Consider the following 17,063-nt stretch of genomic DNA (forward strand, 5'->3'; position numbering starts at 1 on the left):
AACAGAAATTTTAAAATTTGTGTCTTTTGATCTAAAATTTTAATTTGGCAGGGTTTATATACAATTTAAAACTAGTAATTTCCTGAAATTTCATAGCGTTTGCACTAAAATTACTAAAGTTACGAATTTTAGAGTAGATTTCACATATTTCTGCTTCGCGTTAAAACCAAAAATTTTCAAAATTTATGTTTTTTAATCTAAAATTTTGCAATTTAGCAGAATTTTTATACAATTGATATACAAAACTAGTGATTCCTTAAAATTACCAAAATTACAAATTTAACAATTAAACACGTCTAACGTTTCTTTGAATTGAAAATTCTCGAAAACGTATAAGAGAATAGTGTGTACCACCTACCTTCTAGTAGTCGGCGATGCAGTGGCATAAAGTTGAGGTGCATTTTATGGTAGTCATGAAGAGATGTTGATGTAGATTTCGTGTTAGTAAGGCAAGTTTATGAAGCGCCTTAAAGTCAGTTCTTCTGAAGATATGTAGGCCCCTCGAAATTTTCAACTCAAGTAATCTAATAATAAAATTTGAAAATATGTATTACCCCGGTCGTAAAATTTTGACGTAACGAACGGAAATGAGGCTGAAAACGATAAGGGAGAAGGAAAGCGGTTGAGATATAAAGTTTTTCCTCTTCCCACACGCAATTGTAGGGTTGTAGCTTCCGGTCAGTCTAATCAAAAGGGACAATGTGCTGGGTTTAACTAAATCTAGACACCTGAATGAGTTTCCACTATTTTCCATTAATTTTAAAGTCTGCTCACGACAATCCATTGCTCCGAGAATATCTATTAAAACTAACACTGAAAAATATCTCATGAAAAGTCATATTTTCTTGTAAAAAGAAAAATTGTGGGCATGATTCATGCTTCAAGAACTTGTTTGATTGAAATTAACGAAGCTCATTTGCAAAATTTGCTTTGTGTTACTCGGATGTTAATTATTTTCTCAAAGAGTATCAACTCGGCGATCGTTTTAAGCGGATATCCAGAGGCGATGACGCTAAATTAAACTATTTATGGCCTGTGTTGCATGAAAACCAGACGAGCAGACATTAAATGTTGTAATTATTTAAAAGTAGTTCAAGAGTGTAAATGGATTTTTCGCTTCAAACCACAGATCGGAAACTGCCGCCGGTTGTTGCTCATTTCCGCGTTTTCATCTTTTATATCAAAACGGCATTTTTCCCGGAGAAGATGCACTTTTATTCGATTTCAACTACTTGCTACAAAGACCTACCAATTCAAGAGTTAAAAATTTTGGTTCTCGGATTAATCCAAATTCGCAAGTGCATGTCTCTTTGAGTCGTGAATTTGGCGTTATAGAATATTGAAATTTACGGTTTCCGCATTAAGATTTCCACCTAAAATAAAACACTTACTAGTAGAAAATACCTCGTTGTTCTCTGCGCTGTATTTGATAGAAAATGCGTTTATTCAACACATTGGATTAATATAAATAAAATAAAATACAATGAACCTGTTAAAATGTTTCACTGTCTATTACAGATTTAATGGTCATTTTATAGATAATTTCCACCAGATATACAGGGTGTAGGTTTCATGTTTACAACTTAACCATAAATAGAACATTCAGAATTCGATTAAGACGTTTTAGACTACATACGCTGTTTTCACAAAATAGGTTTTGGTGAACCTGAACAGCAAGACAACTCGCACTCTTTGCACTTCACAATAAATAAGCGCAAAATTTTAACCATAGACAAAGAAGATATATTACGAAGTTCCATTTCTGATTTATAAACACTCTGTAGATTGTTGTAGGGTGAGGCATTTCTGTACAATCCAATAGTAGTGCAGAAAGTTTTTTTGAAAAAGTGCGACAATGTTCTAAACAGTGACTCAGTCCTAAGACTTTGATTTAAAGTTCGTTAATTAAAGCACGAATCTGGAATTGACAATTTTAATTATTGACTCGTTGAAACTAGGGTTTAACATTTCCACAATGTACCCAAATAAAAGATGGAATAACTACCTTGTAATTGAAAATAGCAACATAATCATATTAGTTTATAACTAAACTGTTAAACTGTGAAACACGATTTCCGTAATCCTCGATAAGTTGACAGTTAGTTATTGATAGAGCTTGTTTTCGACAGTGGAGACTTTTTTTTAGTTTTGCAGGTATTATACAGCAGTGTGGTTCATTCAGCGATCACTATCATTTTGATATATTTCGCTTAATATGATGTTTGTGTTGCTGGCTGGTTCGAAATTGTTTTAGTTCCGTTCGCTAAACGTAATGCCGACGTCTAGATTGAAGAATGGGCACATATTACAGATCGCGTTTAATTTGTAGTTTCGACTATCCTGGCAAGAGCTTCGGTCATAAATATCGTCCAGTCGCATTGAAATAGGCAATTGGCCGTCTTGTTGAAACGTATGTTTTCGTTGTTTTCCACTTCCGTTCGTGATTGTCGGTCCAACGCGTTCTTCGCCGCGAGCCGAACTTTTACTACTTCCTTTTTTATTTCAACTTGTTTGATTGCTTTATCGGTTGTTGCGATTGAGTGTTTGGAATGAGCCTGGAAAATGATGCTGCAGGAACGCAATTAAGTCCTAAACGGTTTACTGGAGATATTATCAGGGACATGGTACAGAATTTTTACGAGTCTGAAACATTAACTTTCAAAAACAGACTTTGTTCAGCAATTCGTACTCTGTAACGATTTTAGCTTAAAACTTGTAATTTTTTAAGTCACCTCAGCATGATGTAGTTAAATAAATAAAATCAAACATCAATCATTTATTGATTAAGAATTTGTAAAAGTAGGATAAATAAAATGAATGATGCTTGATGGCGTGAGTAATAATGTGGTTTATTTTAGAGAAAGACCCGTACCCTATGGAGGCCTTGCTGACGTGCAATTATGCGTTGTCTGCATGCCAACAAGAAGGCAAATGTCTGAAACTATACGAAGACTTCAAATCGAACTGCAAAGTGCGAGATAACAAATGTCGCATGGACGACAGGTAAGTCGTGCGTCGAGTGGCGTTTAAGTCGCGCGACATTGATCACATCCGGAACGAAACGTTTTCCATCTTCCAGAGATCTGTGTCACAAGTCGTGGACCAATTTACGTCGTTCTCCGATGTTCGGTTGCATATGTCCGAATAACCATAACAAGAAACGATGCGATCGAATTTTCAGCATGGTAAACCACAACCCTTGCGTGGGTAAGTAGGCATCCTTCCTATCCTTCTCCAGCCATCTTGTGCGGCTGCTATATATCCCTTTGATTCTGACCCTACAATCTGATCAGTTTCTTCCAATCCTTTAATCCGATGTGCCTGCACGATCACAGAGAACGTTGATTTAATTCCACGTTAAAGAGTGAATGATACGATGGCGATAGAATGAAAGAAAGAGAAAGTCATCCTCGGTGGAAATCCGATTGTTTGTTATTGCATGTGGAAGTTCCGGCATTTCAAGTCGGTCAACTCGCACCAGAGCATGTCGATGTTTGTGGAATGGAATCGCCCTGTACATCCTATCCGGTGACTCTTTTCTTTATTTACTTTGTTTCAGACATTCTTCCTCCTGTTCCTGATCCTGAACCGGCACAACCCCCTCTAGATCCCGATCAAGAGTTTATTAGGAATTTCTGGTCGCCGCCCACCAACCTTTATCCTTACTTTTTATTCCCGTCTTCATCGCACGGCACAGCCCATGGCACTTTCCGCACGCACAGCAACACCGGCACAATCACAGGCATGGGCACAGACACAGGCACAGGCACAGCTACAGGCGTAGCCACAGGCACCGGCACCAACAGCACAGCCTTTGGCTCTCACTCGTCAGTAGAAGAGACGCTCGTCACCTCCTTACAGTTTCCAGAGCTCGTCGTTCCGGGTGAGAGCGCTTTCTCTACAAGTTACTACTTCTGTACAGTATAATGTTTCCTTGGTTGTGTCTTTCGCCTGTTAGCGTAGCGTCAGATCGGTGGACTTGATTTCAGTTAAGCTGATTTCAGCTTCGGACAATACGTCTGCCTCATTTGACTACGGGCTAGGCAATGCCATTGTCGAAAACCCGCTAGTAGACGCGGCCAACGGACTGGACGCACACGCTGACCACAATCACATCAGCGTGAGTGTTTTAAAGAACAATGGGAAACCATCGGTGAGCTCTAACATCAGTCCATACCCTGAGGATCTCGACGGGTCTGCAGTGTCCGCTCAACACCAGAAATACCCAAGTAGGTATACGAGCGCCGCGACTCCGGGGCTGCATCGCTGGAACCCCGGAGTTCGGGCCAGTCCGGTCGTCGGGGCGTTCGAGGGACACGCGGGTCGACCGGACAGGCGGCGCCAGGATCCCATCCACTACCTGGAGATCGACCATACCATACCGATTACTACCGTATTACCGACCTGCTCATGATGATGTTGTCTCCTAACCGACGCACTCTACTTTTTATTACTCCCATCTTATTACACAACACATTCCACTAAGGGCCGCTTTTACAAATTAAGTATAAACCCTGTATAAGCTCGGGGTAGTTATCCTAGGCATAATTTTATTTTTATGGTATAAATGATGACCAATTTTACAAGTACTTTTTCGGTCTAGGTTAGCTATACCGGAAATAAGCGAAATTGGTAACACTGGAAACAAAATTCCCAAGTTTTATTTAATTTTGTTTGTCAAATGAACGGGACAAAGACGGTTTATACGTTGTGATGATGTACCAATATTTGATTCGGATTATGATGAGGAAATTGTCAAACAACTTTCATAAGTACGAGTAGATTGATTTTTACGTATGTATTTATAAGAAAAACTAGTAATCGAAAATGATAAAAAAATTGAAAGTTCCGTTTAAGTACATTTGGAAATTTTTGTTAAGATTAATTCAAAATAGAATTCGTTCTACAATCCTAATATGTGTACTAGCCGACTTTTGTAGCTTCTGTGAATCAATTGGATGTAATTAATTACACTGTTCGATAAATTGAAATTAATTTTGAGTGCCTTTTTTGAAAGTTTTGAAATCTAAGCAAAGTACTAAACAACACCTTTGTCTCAAAAACTTCGTATCACGTATAATTTTTTTGTTATGTCAAATTAAAAAAAGTATAAAAAATAAAGAAAAAATATTGTTAACATATCTTTATTCAGGTTTATTTATAATGTTAACCTATTTATGGCTATAAATATATTCTTAGTTTCCTCCTTTTTTAGAACTTTTCAGATATTATTTATCAATCCAAGATTATTTAGAATTCAACAAGTTTTCTAACTTCCACTTCACTAAATTTATTTGTTTTATTATTCTTTAAATTTAAATATGATTAAATTTTTTCCTAATTTGCAATTTCAAATCGTAGATATTTTACACATTTGTACAAAACTTACTAGATCATCCATCTTTTTTAAATTCGTTTACATTCTCTATTTGGAGTTTATCTTCATTTGCTTTAGATAAAGTTCCTCGAAATCTTTGAGTATTTGTATCTTAATTTTTCTAATAATTTTTGTATATTTAATTTTTTTAACTTGCTGTTATTTTTGGTTTCTTAATACATTCTTCTATTACATTTTTTGGATAAGTTTATATCAGAAAACACAAAAGTTGCAAAAAAATTAAAAATTTCTCATGCAAATCATAATTTTTTTGAACGTCTGAAGCACTTTGCAAAAATTTTTGAAGTGAAATATGTTAATTATGACAGGTAAACACGCATACAATTCCCACTTTTACCAGGAATAACTCACTATTCCATCGCCGGTCGACCGAATAAGAAATATCCATGGTTATACTCAAGTTTATCTATTCTACGAACTAACCACTGATTGTAAAACGCATTTCCAGGGTTTATCTAAGGACTAATTTGTAAAAGCGGCCCTAACTCGAATATTTTACCCCATTATATACACAAATTCATTTTTGTAAACTTTAAATAACATAAACCAGGCTCACTTAATTTTCATTCAAATTTGTATAATTAAATAGGTACACTGGCGGGACAAATAATACTCTAACTTGAACAAATTAAAAGCCTACATTTTATTTTTATTCGTAAACTAAATATGTTATATAAATTATAAAAAAATTCTAAAACCTTGAATAAACGTATACATCGGTAATTAACATCAACTAAAAAACTCCGCTTCTTAAAATTTTCTAACTTTTTGTTGAAAGTCTGATTCACAAATCGGGCTAGAAATGTCCACACATTGAACTGTCCAATTTATAATGTGTTGAGTAAACGAGGCGTGCCATTCCTTAATTTGCCATATTTAAATCATTTTATGTTTATGTGGGCAGAGTTAAACCAAAGTTGCAAAATTCCGAAAATAATGCAATCATACTTTTTATTTTGACAACTAATAAACGATTTTGAATTTTTGGATATGACTGAGACAGCGCTGAAATTGAAAATTTTTACTTTGATTGATTGAAATTAAAATAACAATGTTTGGAAATGAAAGTGTCTATTTTAAATAAATATTTAGAGGGAACTTAAATAATGTACAAAAATATCAACCACAATATCAAAAACTCTAGATAATAATTATGAAAAAGCCCCCCCGGATTACTCATATATTCGACGCTTATGGGACTTTAAACACTGTTTCGCAAAAAATGTTAAAACCGTGCGGCCAAAAAACGTTTGACAAAGAGTAAATATTCCAAACTTGAACAATTTGGCACTGTAAAACCAACATTTCTCTACCACGATCAATGCGAAATACATTTTTTGCCACTTGTTTGTTAGCGTTTTTATGGCCTGGACTGACATTGACATTGACTTTTCAAAGCGATTTCTGCAGAAAATTTTATTAATTTTCTTTTCGGAAAGGGTGACGTTTCGGAACGCCAAATTTGGCCATTATATTAAACTGCTTTATTCGGGTTCACCCTGTATAACCCGTCCGTAGAAAATTTTTTAATAGAACACATTTCGACGTGGGTGAACATTGGCAAAACTGGTAACGTTTTAGACTGCGAAACTTGGCCACAAGTTTAAACTTGTTGTAAACTATTACCTCCATTCAGGTTAATAATAATAAATTTCCGTACGTAACTATACAAAAATAATATCTCGCTACATAACTTTTGTTTTTGACTAATATTTAACAACCTCCAGGTCTACACATGTTCCAGCAAACTTATTCATCTCTAGCTTCTGCGAATGTGCTTCTGCATGCTGAAAGCTCTATTTGTCTTAATTTATTCTAAGTAGGTTAAAGTTAAGTTAAAACGTTCCAGAGCGTACGAATCGTCAAGTTTAGAGGGTTTTTTGACCACCAGTGTACCTAAGAATCAATCAGAAAATATACAAGTACATGGAATACTAAACAAAAGATGTGTATATGTACAAATAGGCTCTTAAATAATTTGTTTTTAGTAGGTGAAATAAACGAATAACACACCACTGTAATAAAATAATAAAGTTGTGTATCTTTTTTTGTTTGGTTAGAACAGTGGAGATGTTTTTGTATTTTGTACGAGAGAGCATCATCTCGAGCAGTACGTGAGAATCTAAGTTTGGTCGTTTGATATGGCCATTGTGGCGTGTTGTTCGTGTATAAACCTGGGTCCTTCGTCCTGCGTCGCGTCCGTTCGACCTAGTGCAGAGTGCATGCGAGTTCAGTAAGCCTTTAGCCAGATTCTTGAAATTCAATAGAAGTCGTGCACATGTTTGATGCACTTCGTACCCCGGCACGTAGAACCATCTGCATGGTCTCTTGTTTGGGGATCGCACGTATTATACTTTATATATATTATATATACATTATATATCTCATGCGCTCGACTTGTGCAGAATGATCTACTAGTAACAACTAACTTTATTCCTTTGATGCACCGATGACTCCCTCGGCCCCGGACCTCCGAACATCCATCTCGGCATGTCATATTATTTTGGTATATTGCTCGACCGTTCCTTTATTATTAATAGAAATTTTAATTCCGCTTTCGTAAATTTTCTCTCCAGGACGTCGTGCAATTATCATTCGACAAAACGTCGTCATTTTGCGATTTACTTTGCCGTGTGCATCTGTACATTAAGAGCGAAGACAAACAAATAAAGTAAATCGAAATCGACAAATTTAAGTGTCAGACAAATAACACCTCTTCTCAACGACTTTCAGTGAATAGGGCTCCTTTCAGGTTCGACTGACCATAGCCGTTCAGACTCGAACGAAGTAGCAAAGATAATATTTCAAAGCACCTGCCACTTAGCCATGGAGAGCTGCAACAACAACTACCACTGCAAAGTTTCGCTCAACCCCATATTACATCACTGCGACATATCCAGGTGCAACCGAAACTCTTGTATGGAAGCTCTACAGAGTTTTTACAGGAAACCCTCTCTCCCGTGGAACGTCGAAATCGCCTTTTGTCTTTGCAAGTACGCTTTGTTTCATTACGTTGCCCAAGGTCTACACCATACAGTTAAAACACGAATTAATTAACTACTCCCAAAACAAACGATACTTTCCACACAAACACCTAATTTCATACAACTCCAACCATCCAATAACACTGACTCATCTATAATATATCCACGACAAGACACGGATTCGAAATTACTACAAGGGACGACTATTTCAAACAAAAATCTTATTTATATCCCCTCTCACTAAGCACTACTTTTACGGACTTGTCCAAAAAGTACCTCAATTATTTACTCTCAATCCACGATTATTTATTTATTACTCCTGTCTGCCATCGCCAAAATTTCCCAATTGCGACACATTTTTCTTAATTAAACAGTAAAATATTTTGGGAACTCTTTCACTTTTTGGGGTGTTTTTAAATGTTTTTAACCTTTTAACTGTTATAAACGTATACAGGATGTCCCAGAACTCATGACCCAGAGAGCAAGGGAGGGTGCCGACAACAATACAGATAGTAAATTTTAAAACAAAAATTGGTTAAGTTAAATAATATTCTAGAAAGGATAAAAAATTAACAACCAATCCCGGAAGCTTATTCTAGAGATGGAATAAAATTTCCTAGGCAACGATAGTGTGTGTCCATAGCTACCGATTTTCAAATTCTGTTCAGCTTCCGGATTGGCTACCGTTTTTTTGTCTTAGCTCGATTATTTTTTGAGCTAGAAAATTTTTGTTTCAAAATTTTGGTTAAGAATTGTTGCCTTCATAAGCCGTTTTTCTCTGGATCACGAGTTCTGAGACATCCTGTATATACGTTTTAACATTTTTCTCATAAACTACAAAAGACAAAAATTTGAAATTTTGGGAAAAAAAAGCGAATAAAACTAGTTCAATGACAGTATTCACATATTCGTGACACTTCCGGTCATGCCGGAAGTAGTTATCAACTTGCTTATTTAAAATGGAACACCTCATATATTATTGCATTTTTAGATTCTACATCCAAATTAAGGGTGACCTTATGTATAATGTGTTATACTTAAATTGAACCTTTTCAGAAATATCTTGATTTTTGTAAAAAAAATTGCCAGAATAGAAGTGAATTTTTTTTCCGAAATATGTACTCTATAATCTATTTAAAAATCGCCATGTTAATTGACAAAAATAAATACAATACAAACATACAATGAAATTTTGTATTAAAATGTATTGGACACCTATTTTCTACTAAAAATACGGACAAATGAAGTGTTTTTACTCTTTTGTTTCCAATTTTTTAAGCATGCTTTGGAATGGTGACATTTCAATTTTATGTGGATCTTTTATAAACAAATTTGGTGGTCTAATAGAAATAAAAAATTCTCAAAAATGTTTGTGGATTTTTTTTTGAAAAATTGAGATATTTCAGAAATTATACAATTTAGGTATAGCACAGTATATACAGTATGTCCCCGGATTGAGTTCACAAGAGAGAAAAAACCGTTATTTTTCTTTTTACAAAAAAATGACAAAAGAATAATATTTTTTGCTTAATTTAAAATAAATAAATCTTTAATTAAAACTTTAATATTATCAAGCCGTGTTCTTAAAATCGAAAAAAAACAAAAAATAACGAAGAACTTTTTTATTTTTAATTTTGCAAAAAATGTCAAAGGAATGAAATTTGTTCTTTATCTTAAACCAAATTTCACTATTTGATTGACCCATTACCGGTTTTAGCACATAGTTCAATTCTAACTCGTAATTCTTTAAGACTGTCGAATTTTCTCAATTATTGTTAAGGATGCAATTGCATTTTTTTCCAATTTTTTAAAACTTACACATTATTGGGTAAATTTTTTCTTTAGTCTTTAACACACTATTTGATATTGTAAATCCACTGCCTGCTATTATTTAATTACGATTACAAAATTTAATAAATACAAATAATGAAAAAATTAATTTTAGGATTACAAACTAATAATTTTGTAATTTTAATTGCAGATTTATCTGTTTTGAAATAAGCAAAAAATGTTATTTTTTTTGGCATTTTTTTGTAAAATGGAAAATAAACTTTTTTTCCCTCTTGTGAACTCAATCCGTGGACATACTGTGGAAAGTGATCGTTAATTTGCATATAGAATTCAAAATTGCAATAAAATATAGGTTGTTCTATTTAAAACAAGCAAGATGACTGTCATTTCCGGCATAACCGGAAGTGTCACGTAAATATGAATCCATTTTTCGATTCGTCTTATCCGCTTACTTTTGTCCCCAAAATTTCAAAATCTTATCGTTTGCATTTTCTGAGAAAAATGGCAAAACGTACATATACGTTTACAACAGTTAAAGGGTGGTAAAATTTTTGGAACACACTGTATGTTAGATGCATAGTAACTTTCCCGAAATGGCTTCTCTATACCGCAGCCAAATTTTTATCCTTTCAGTTATTACGCCACTAGAGTTGGCAAAAGATTTAATTCAACAGTAAAACCTGTCGTATAACTTCTTAACGACATCATCTGCGAGGTTTTCAAGCTTTCACTTAAAATTACGAAAGTTGCTGCAAAATAACCGAATATTGTCAATAAATGGGAATTTCTCGTACATCAAACTACGAAAACTCGTTTTCGTTTATTTAGATTTGGGAAGATGTAGACTTGTTTTAGGGGCAATGATTTTTTTAATAGGTTACAATCGACACTACAGTAAGTATTAACATTTTACACAGGTACACGAAACATTGTTTTTTGTCGTGTTTCCAATGTTCTAACATTAATTTGTTGTGTTGTAGAAAAACAGACAATAAGCAAGATAAGTGTTTAGTAGCACAAGAGAAACTTCATCCAGTTTGTGCCCAAAGAATTGAAGGGTCTCCTCAACCCACATGTTTGTCATTAGCGAAAAACTGTCGTGAGAATAAAGAATGCAGGTATGCACTAAAACAAAATCGCCAACAAAACAAATTGTAATTATTTCCTGCAGAAGTCGCTTAGAAACCTATGAACAAGCGTGTGCAGTAGACAGCGTCACTAAAAAATGCGCTGGATCTCCAGCAGAATGCAGAACTGCAATGTTAGGGATTTTGGGGACGAATCTTCGCGCTACATGTGCTTGCAAAGGCACTGACATGACAGAACTCTACGAATGTCTAGGCTGGCAAAGACTACTTTGGGTGAACCCTTGTGTCGGTAAGTTAAACGTATATAAGCGCGATTTTTTTCTTTTGCATGTTACTTTCTCCAGTGGAATCCCAGAAGGATTTCCATATGAAAAAAGCGGCGGAGTTAGCAGCACTCACGACCCCTTCGACTACGAAACCGACGACTCCTTTGGAGGTGCGAACGAGGCCCAGTTTTGCCATTCATCATATCACTGTGATGACCGCCACCGAGGCGCCATTACAAACACGTGAAAACACGATCGCCGAATTTATTCCGCCCCCACAACCGTTTATTCCCACCTCCACTACAACCACTACGACGACTACTGTAGCCACCACCACCACGGCGATGACGACCACGACTATTCCTCCAAGTAATGAGTTTTAATTAATCTAACGAGACTTAGTTTTGCATGTGTGCACCGTTCTAAATGACTTTTGTTTTCAGAGTACTGTGTGTTCCCGAGACCACAGTTTCCCAACCAATACATAAAAGAAGGTTCATTTAAAAGGGTAAGTATTCAAACTGTGCACGTGCATTTTACTTCACCCGGAAAAGTACGCGTACTAACCCTACTCTAATTAACCGAGCTCCCCAAGACGCGCTTTGTTATTCCACGGCTCCGCACAGCCATCGAACGATTAATCGAACAATTCCAACATCGATATCGCTGCGCTAGTCAAAATTTCGTCCTTTTGTCTCGATAGATTTTGCCCGGCGCATCCACCAAATTTCTCATTTTTTTATTCTAGAAAATTTATTGAAGTAACGTGGCTGTCAGATTGCTAGCATTAGTTGGTTAAATTGGAAGAAACGCGTTTGTTAGTGCAAGAACCGATTATTCAATTAATCGATTTTACAAATGCAAATCCCACTTCGGCGCCTTTTGTGAAGGTTAAATCCGAAGAAAGCCCTATTGTTCTAAGCGCTTAATATCTCCTAAATGTTTGCTCTTTCAGATATATCACGAAGATGAATTCGAGTGTTCGGACGTTTGCGAATGTGAAATAGGGGAAAAGTTATCCTGCAAAACCATTTGTATAGATCGGATGCCTTGCAAAACGGAATTCGCATACTATAACCACGCTGCACCCGCATATCAAGCTTTTCGGGGAAGGTGTTTGTGCTATTCTGGACGTTTTATTTGTATGAAACCATCCCCAAGCGATTACAACTTACCACAAGGAGTTTTTCTATTCCTTGGATATAGCGAAGTTGATGAAAGGAAACTTAATATAAATCAAACTAGAGTTGTCGTTCAAGATGTTGTCCGAGTTTTGCAAAACTTTATCAAAGAAGAGGCCGTCAACGGAGTAAGACTCGTTTCACGTTCTTATTAAAGTTATAAAAATCGACGCTTACAATTTTCTCTGTTTCAGACACTGTGTACTCTAGAATTATTCAACATGACAAGAGAAAATGTCATTATAGCAGGCAAATTATCGGAAGAAGTTGATTATAGTATGCTGTCTCCGATGGAAAGTTTAGCCAAAGAAAAGGTAAACAAAAACATCAGTATTTAATATTTCTCACAAACAATCGATCAATAATCTTAAATAAATAATTCTAATGACACCTTATTGTACTTATGGTTTGATACATTATTAAACGCGAAGCGACCATTACACGACTACGAGTTTTCTCAAATTTTGTATTATAATTCATTTTGAGATCGACACTCAGTATCACAATAGCCCATTGTAAGCGAGCTTTTACCCCGAGAAGGTTACCTAAATTTAACTTCTTGAATTCGTCAATTATATCACAATAGACCGATTTATTTCGCCATAAATAATAAATTTCAGCCGCTCCACCGCTGCCACCGATTATAGTGACAAAGTGCTCTGTTACAAAAACTACAAGGACTCTAAATCACTTGACGTCAATGAAAAATTGACGAAATCCTTGTTTGTAGGACTTTTGTAATTACGCTTTTTTCGAATATTATCAAAATTATTCTTACCTTGACCTTAAAACAATTTGTCGGCATGGAAATTTTGACGACAGTCGTAAAAACATTTATTTTATTATACGGTCTATGGGGTTAAAATTTTCGCGATATTACCTTTTATACCCCTCGCAAAGCTACAGTAAAAAATATAAAACTCGTTAATGAAACAATAAGGAAACAAACTTACTTAGAAAACTTGAGCGGCACAGGTGACGCAAAAATAACTAAACTTGCACCAGGACTGGATTAAGGTATAAAGTTTAGCAGAGTGCACACTGTCATATTCTTGAATGTGAAAAGCCAACAAAATAAATACGGGGGATTTTGGGTGTAATACTACGAGGCTTAACAGCACGAAAGTGATAAAAGCAACTTTTCGTTTATTCAATTATTTTAAACGAGAAAATAACTGCACAGAATTTTTATCAATTACCAACGAAATCTCGTATTTTCTTTGCGTGCCATTTACATTTCAATAACAGAATTTGTATTTCCATATCAACTTGTTCTACCGTTGAAACAAAATTTATATTTTTCTAGAATTAAAAAATCAGTTGTGGAAATGTAACTATAAAAATTCCATGGACTTTGACCTATGTAATAAAATTACGAAAACATATTTTTATAGAAACTCAGCACGAAAAACGGTTATTTATTATTACTAGTAAATTAATCAGATTAAATTAAATTATCTAAGAACATTAGCACGAAAAACGTAAATCAAAGTTTCACTTTCTCGGTGATTCACTTTGATTTTAATAACCGAAAAACGACGTGGTAACAGTAAAACTGCATTATTCTCCAGTAATGGAAGTAATATTCTATTTGAATCCCGAAGCACTTCAGTAAAATTTGATTTCATACATATGAGTGAGCGCGACACGAGATCATCATTATTCGATTATCTGAGAGAAAAATTATGGCAATCGTACTAATGGTTAGGAATGATTGAAAAATGAAACAATAAAACGTAAAAATGGCAAACTAAAACTACCTCGTCAAAGGCCGATTCCGATTGATCATTAAATGTTTTTGTAGTAAGAATTTAATGCGATGTGTGTGTATAAATCTCGGATTTCCATCGGGAAAACAACGGATTATTTTTAGTATTGGGAAACTGCGAGTTTTCACGATACACAAAAACAACTATAAAATCTAAGCACCGATGTACATTTGTGGTGATTGACTTTTTTTTTACAGGAACAGTGTGCCCAACTTTTAGAAATAATAAGTGATAGGATAAATTCTCGTAATCCAGACTTCATATCTCATCTCCTGTTGTCTATTTTCAAGATGGCGGAAGTGGAAATTGTGCAAATAGAGCCAAATTCAACGTCACCGACGTATTCATTAACTCATCATTTATTAGTTTCTGTATTATTATTAACAAGAATTTTTCAAAAGCTTCTGACAACACCATCGTGACATTAAGACTGTTCTTAAAGTAAGCACAATTCAATACATATCCTTTTACAATGAAGAATAATTAATCTAATTAATAAAAAAAAAGTGTCTAGTGGACACAAACTATTTGGTTAAAATAATCACTCTGTACATATCAGTGTTGACTGTTAAAATTAGTTTGTTATTTATAGGATAGACTAGTCACAAATGTCATTCCATTATCATTTCTAAAATATTGCTCAGATCATTTCAGAGTGTACAAGTTTAATCATTTTTTTCATATTATGTTACGGTCAAAGTTGTGGAAATAAACACGCGTTTTCCGGGATTTACTGAGCCTGAAATTGTTGACAAATCGAACGCCAATAAATCCTAGAATCTAAAAATTTTCGTATCGACAATAACACATCTTTGGATGTTGATCAAATTGATCCGAAAACGTTAAACATCTTCGACCGTAACTGTAACATCCAATCACGTACAATCTTAAAATGTCTTCCTATGTGAGTTATTGACATCTACTCAGCCAGACAATTTTCTTTTAGTCATAATGCTTTACTCAAATGTCATGGCTTACATAAATTGTATGCATATCATAATAGCTTTAACGACGTATTTTATTTTGCTATGATTATATTTTTGAAATTATACAGGGTCAATGTCCTTCAACACTACCAATTGCACAATTCGCTATCACACGAAAATACACCTAATTGTTGTAAGTTTCCTAATTGTTGTATGTTACTTGTAAGTTGCAAAGCAACGCACTAGTGTTTATAGAGAATCAAAACTTTTCCGCGCCAAAATTTCCCTCCATTTTCAAACGATACAGGAGAAGTAAAACCCCTAGATAAATGGCGCGAAAACGTGGTGATTTGAAGCTAAGATCTGGACCATTTTTGTATTTCTATCACTGGTTGGAGGGCATTGAATAACTAATTTAGTTATTTCAACAATGACTGAATCCATAAACATATCTCTCATGTATTTAATATTAGCTAAGTTTTAGATATTTGTAAAATAGGCAAAATACACTTATACGTTGCACTATTAGGCACAACTTTAGAACCACATTGTTAAATAAACACCTAAGGCTTAAAACTATTGTTATCCTGAGAAACTCAGTATTTGTTATAAAATTCCAAGCAAGCACGTTTGAACTGAATTAACTAGCGATAAAAAATTATATTTTTACAAAATTGTATAGTCGTATACTATGTTATTTATTACAAAACTTGTATAGCGTTGTTTTCATGAAAATTTCATCTTAAGTAAGACTTTGAATTTTCATGAAATTGTTAGATGTTTACACCTCGTTTCAGCTTTTAGAGCTAACCCGTCCAAAAATTCATTTTACAAATAGGTTCTCTCGTGTTTGCGAATTTACACTATCTATTAAGACCCGAATTGAACCAAACTTAGGGTCAATCAGTGTAATATAATGTAAATTATAGGACAATTGTTTATTTCGTGTTGTTATAGATTGGTATTATAATTGTTAGATAAATGATGGTGGTAAACCGTGGCGATGCCACTTAGCCAAATAAACATACATATCTATAGTCTAATAAACCAACTTAGACCAACACGATATCAGTAGCTCGCTTTATTTGTCTATGGCTTTAGTTATTTGAGTGTGTTTAACGTGTGCTTTGCTTTCAATCAAATAGGAATTATAACATGCAATGCACATTTTACGACTGTTTTTACTGAAAAGGCTCGTTTTTTATGTTTTTTTTTCTTTTTGATGTAATGTTAATACTTTTTAAAGGCATAGACTATGTAAAATAAACTGTTATATATAACCATTTTGTTACGTTTTTTAATCCCTCCCAATAACAATAAAAAGAATTCTTTTACACTCTTTAGAAGGTAAGTAAAACTAGTGCCGTAATGAATTAATTTTGAACAAGCACCTCTTTAAATGCAACTAATCGTCAAATTTGTTGCGAGATTAACTTAATTTCAATTAAATTATTGTGTAAACCAGCCCTTAAAGGTTTTGAATCAAGTTACACATGAATAAAGTGGTACAGTGGCGGCCAACAGTGCCTATTATTGGTAGCTTCAAACAACGTTCAATTAGTAGTTCGACAGTTTAATTTTTGGTTTGGATTGGAATACCATTTATTTATTGGTTTTGTTTAAAGCTTAAAGTTATGCAAATTACACCGTATAGTGTAAC

General features: G+C 34.5%; 1 protein-coding gene across 4 annotated transcripts in view; it reads left to right on the top strand.

The window, feature by feature from the left end:
- LOC148167567 (uncharacterized) overlaps positions 1 to 16,690 on the top strand; it is a 103,257-nt gene extending 86,567 nt beyond the window's left edge. For 2 of the 4 annotated variants that reach the window (XM_088047808.1, XM_088047807.1), the window contains exons 4-15: positions 2,859 to 3,003; positions 3,080 to 3,207; positions 3,560 to 3,883; positions 4,005 to 4,229; positions 8,151 to 8,391; positions 11,154 to 11,291; positions 11,345 to 11,550; positions 11,606 to 11,896; positions 11,971 to 12,035; positions 12,483 to 12,836; positions 12,903 to 13,022; positions 14,675 to 16,690. In XM_088047808.1, coding sequence (XP_087903934.1) covers positions 2,859 to 3,003; positions 3,080 to 3,207; positions 3,560 to 3,883; positions 4,005 to 4,229; positions 8,151 to 8,391; positions 11,154 to 11,291; positions 11,345 to 11,550; positions 11,606 to 11,896; positions 11,971 to 12,035; positions 12,483 to 12,836; positions 12,903 to 13,022; positions 14,675 to 14,899 — 2,462 coding nt within the window. In that variant the 3' untranslated portion in view covers positions 14,900 to 16,690. The remainder of the gene's footprint in view (positions 1 to 2,858; positions 3,004 to 3,079; positions 3,208 to 3,559; positions 3,884 to 4,004; positions 4,230 to 8,150; positions 8,392 to 11,153; positions 11,292 to 11,344; positions 11,551 to 11,605; positions 11,897 to 11,970; positions 12,036 to 12,482; positions 12,837 to 12,902; positions 13,023 to 14,674) is intronic. The other 2 variants (XM_088047809.1, XM_088047810.1) reach the window with 2 other exon arrangements.
- Positions 16,691 to 17,063: the final 373 nt, after the last annotated feature.

Source organism: Gnatocerus cornutus, chromosome 10, assembly GCF_029298725.1.
Source record: "Gnatocerus cornutus isolate USDA-ARS CGAHR chromosome 10, icGnaCorn1.1, whole genome shotgun sequence".
Lineage (NCBI taxonomy): Eukaryota > Metazoa > Arthropoda > Insecta > Coleoptera > Tenebrionidae > Gnatocerus > Gnatocerus cornutus.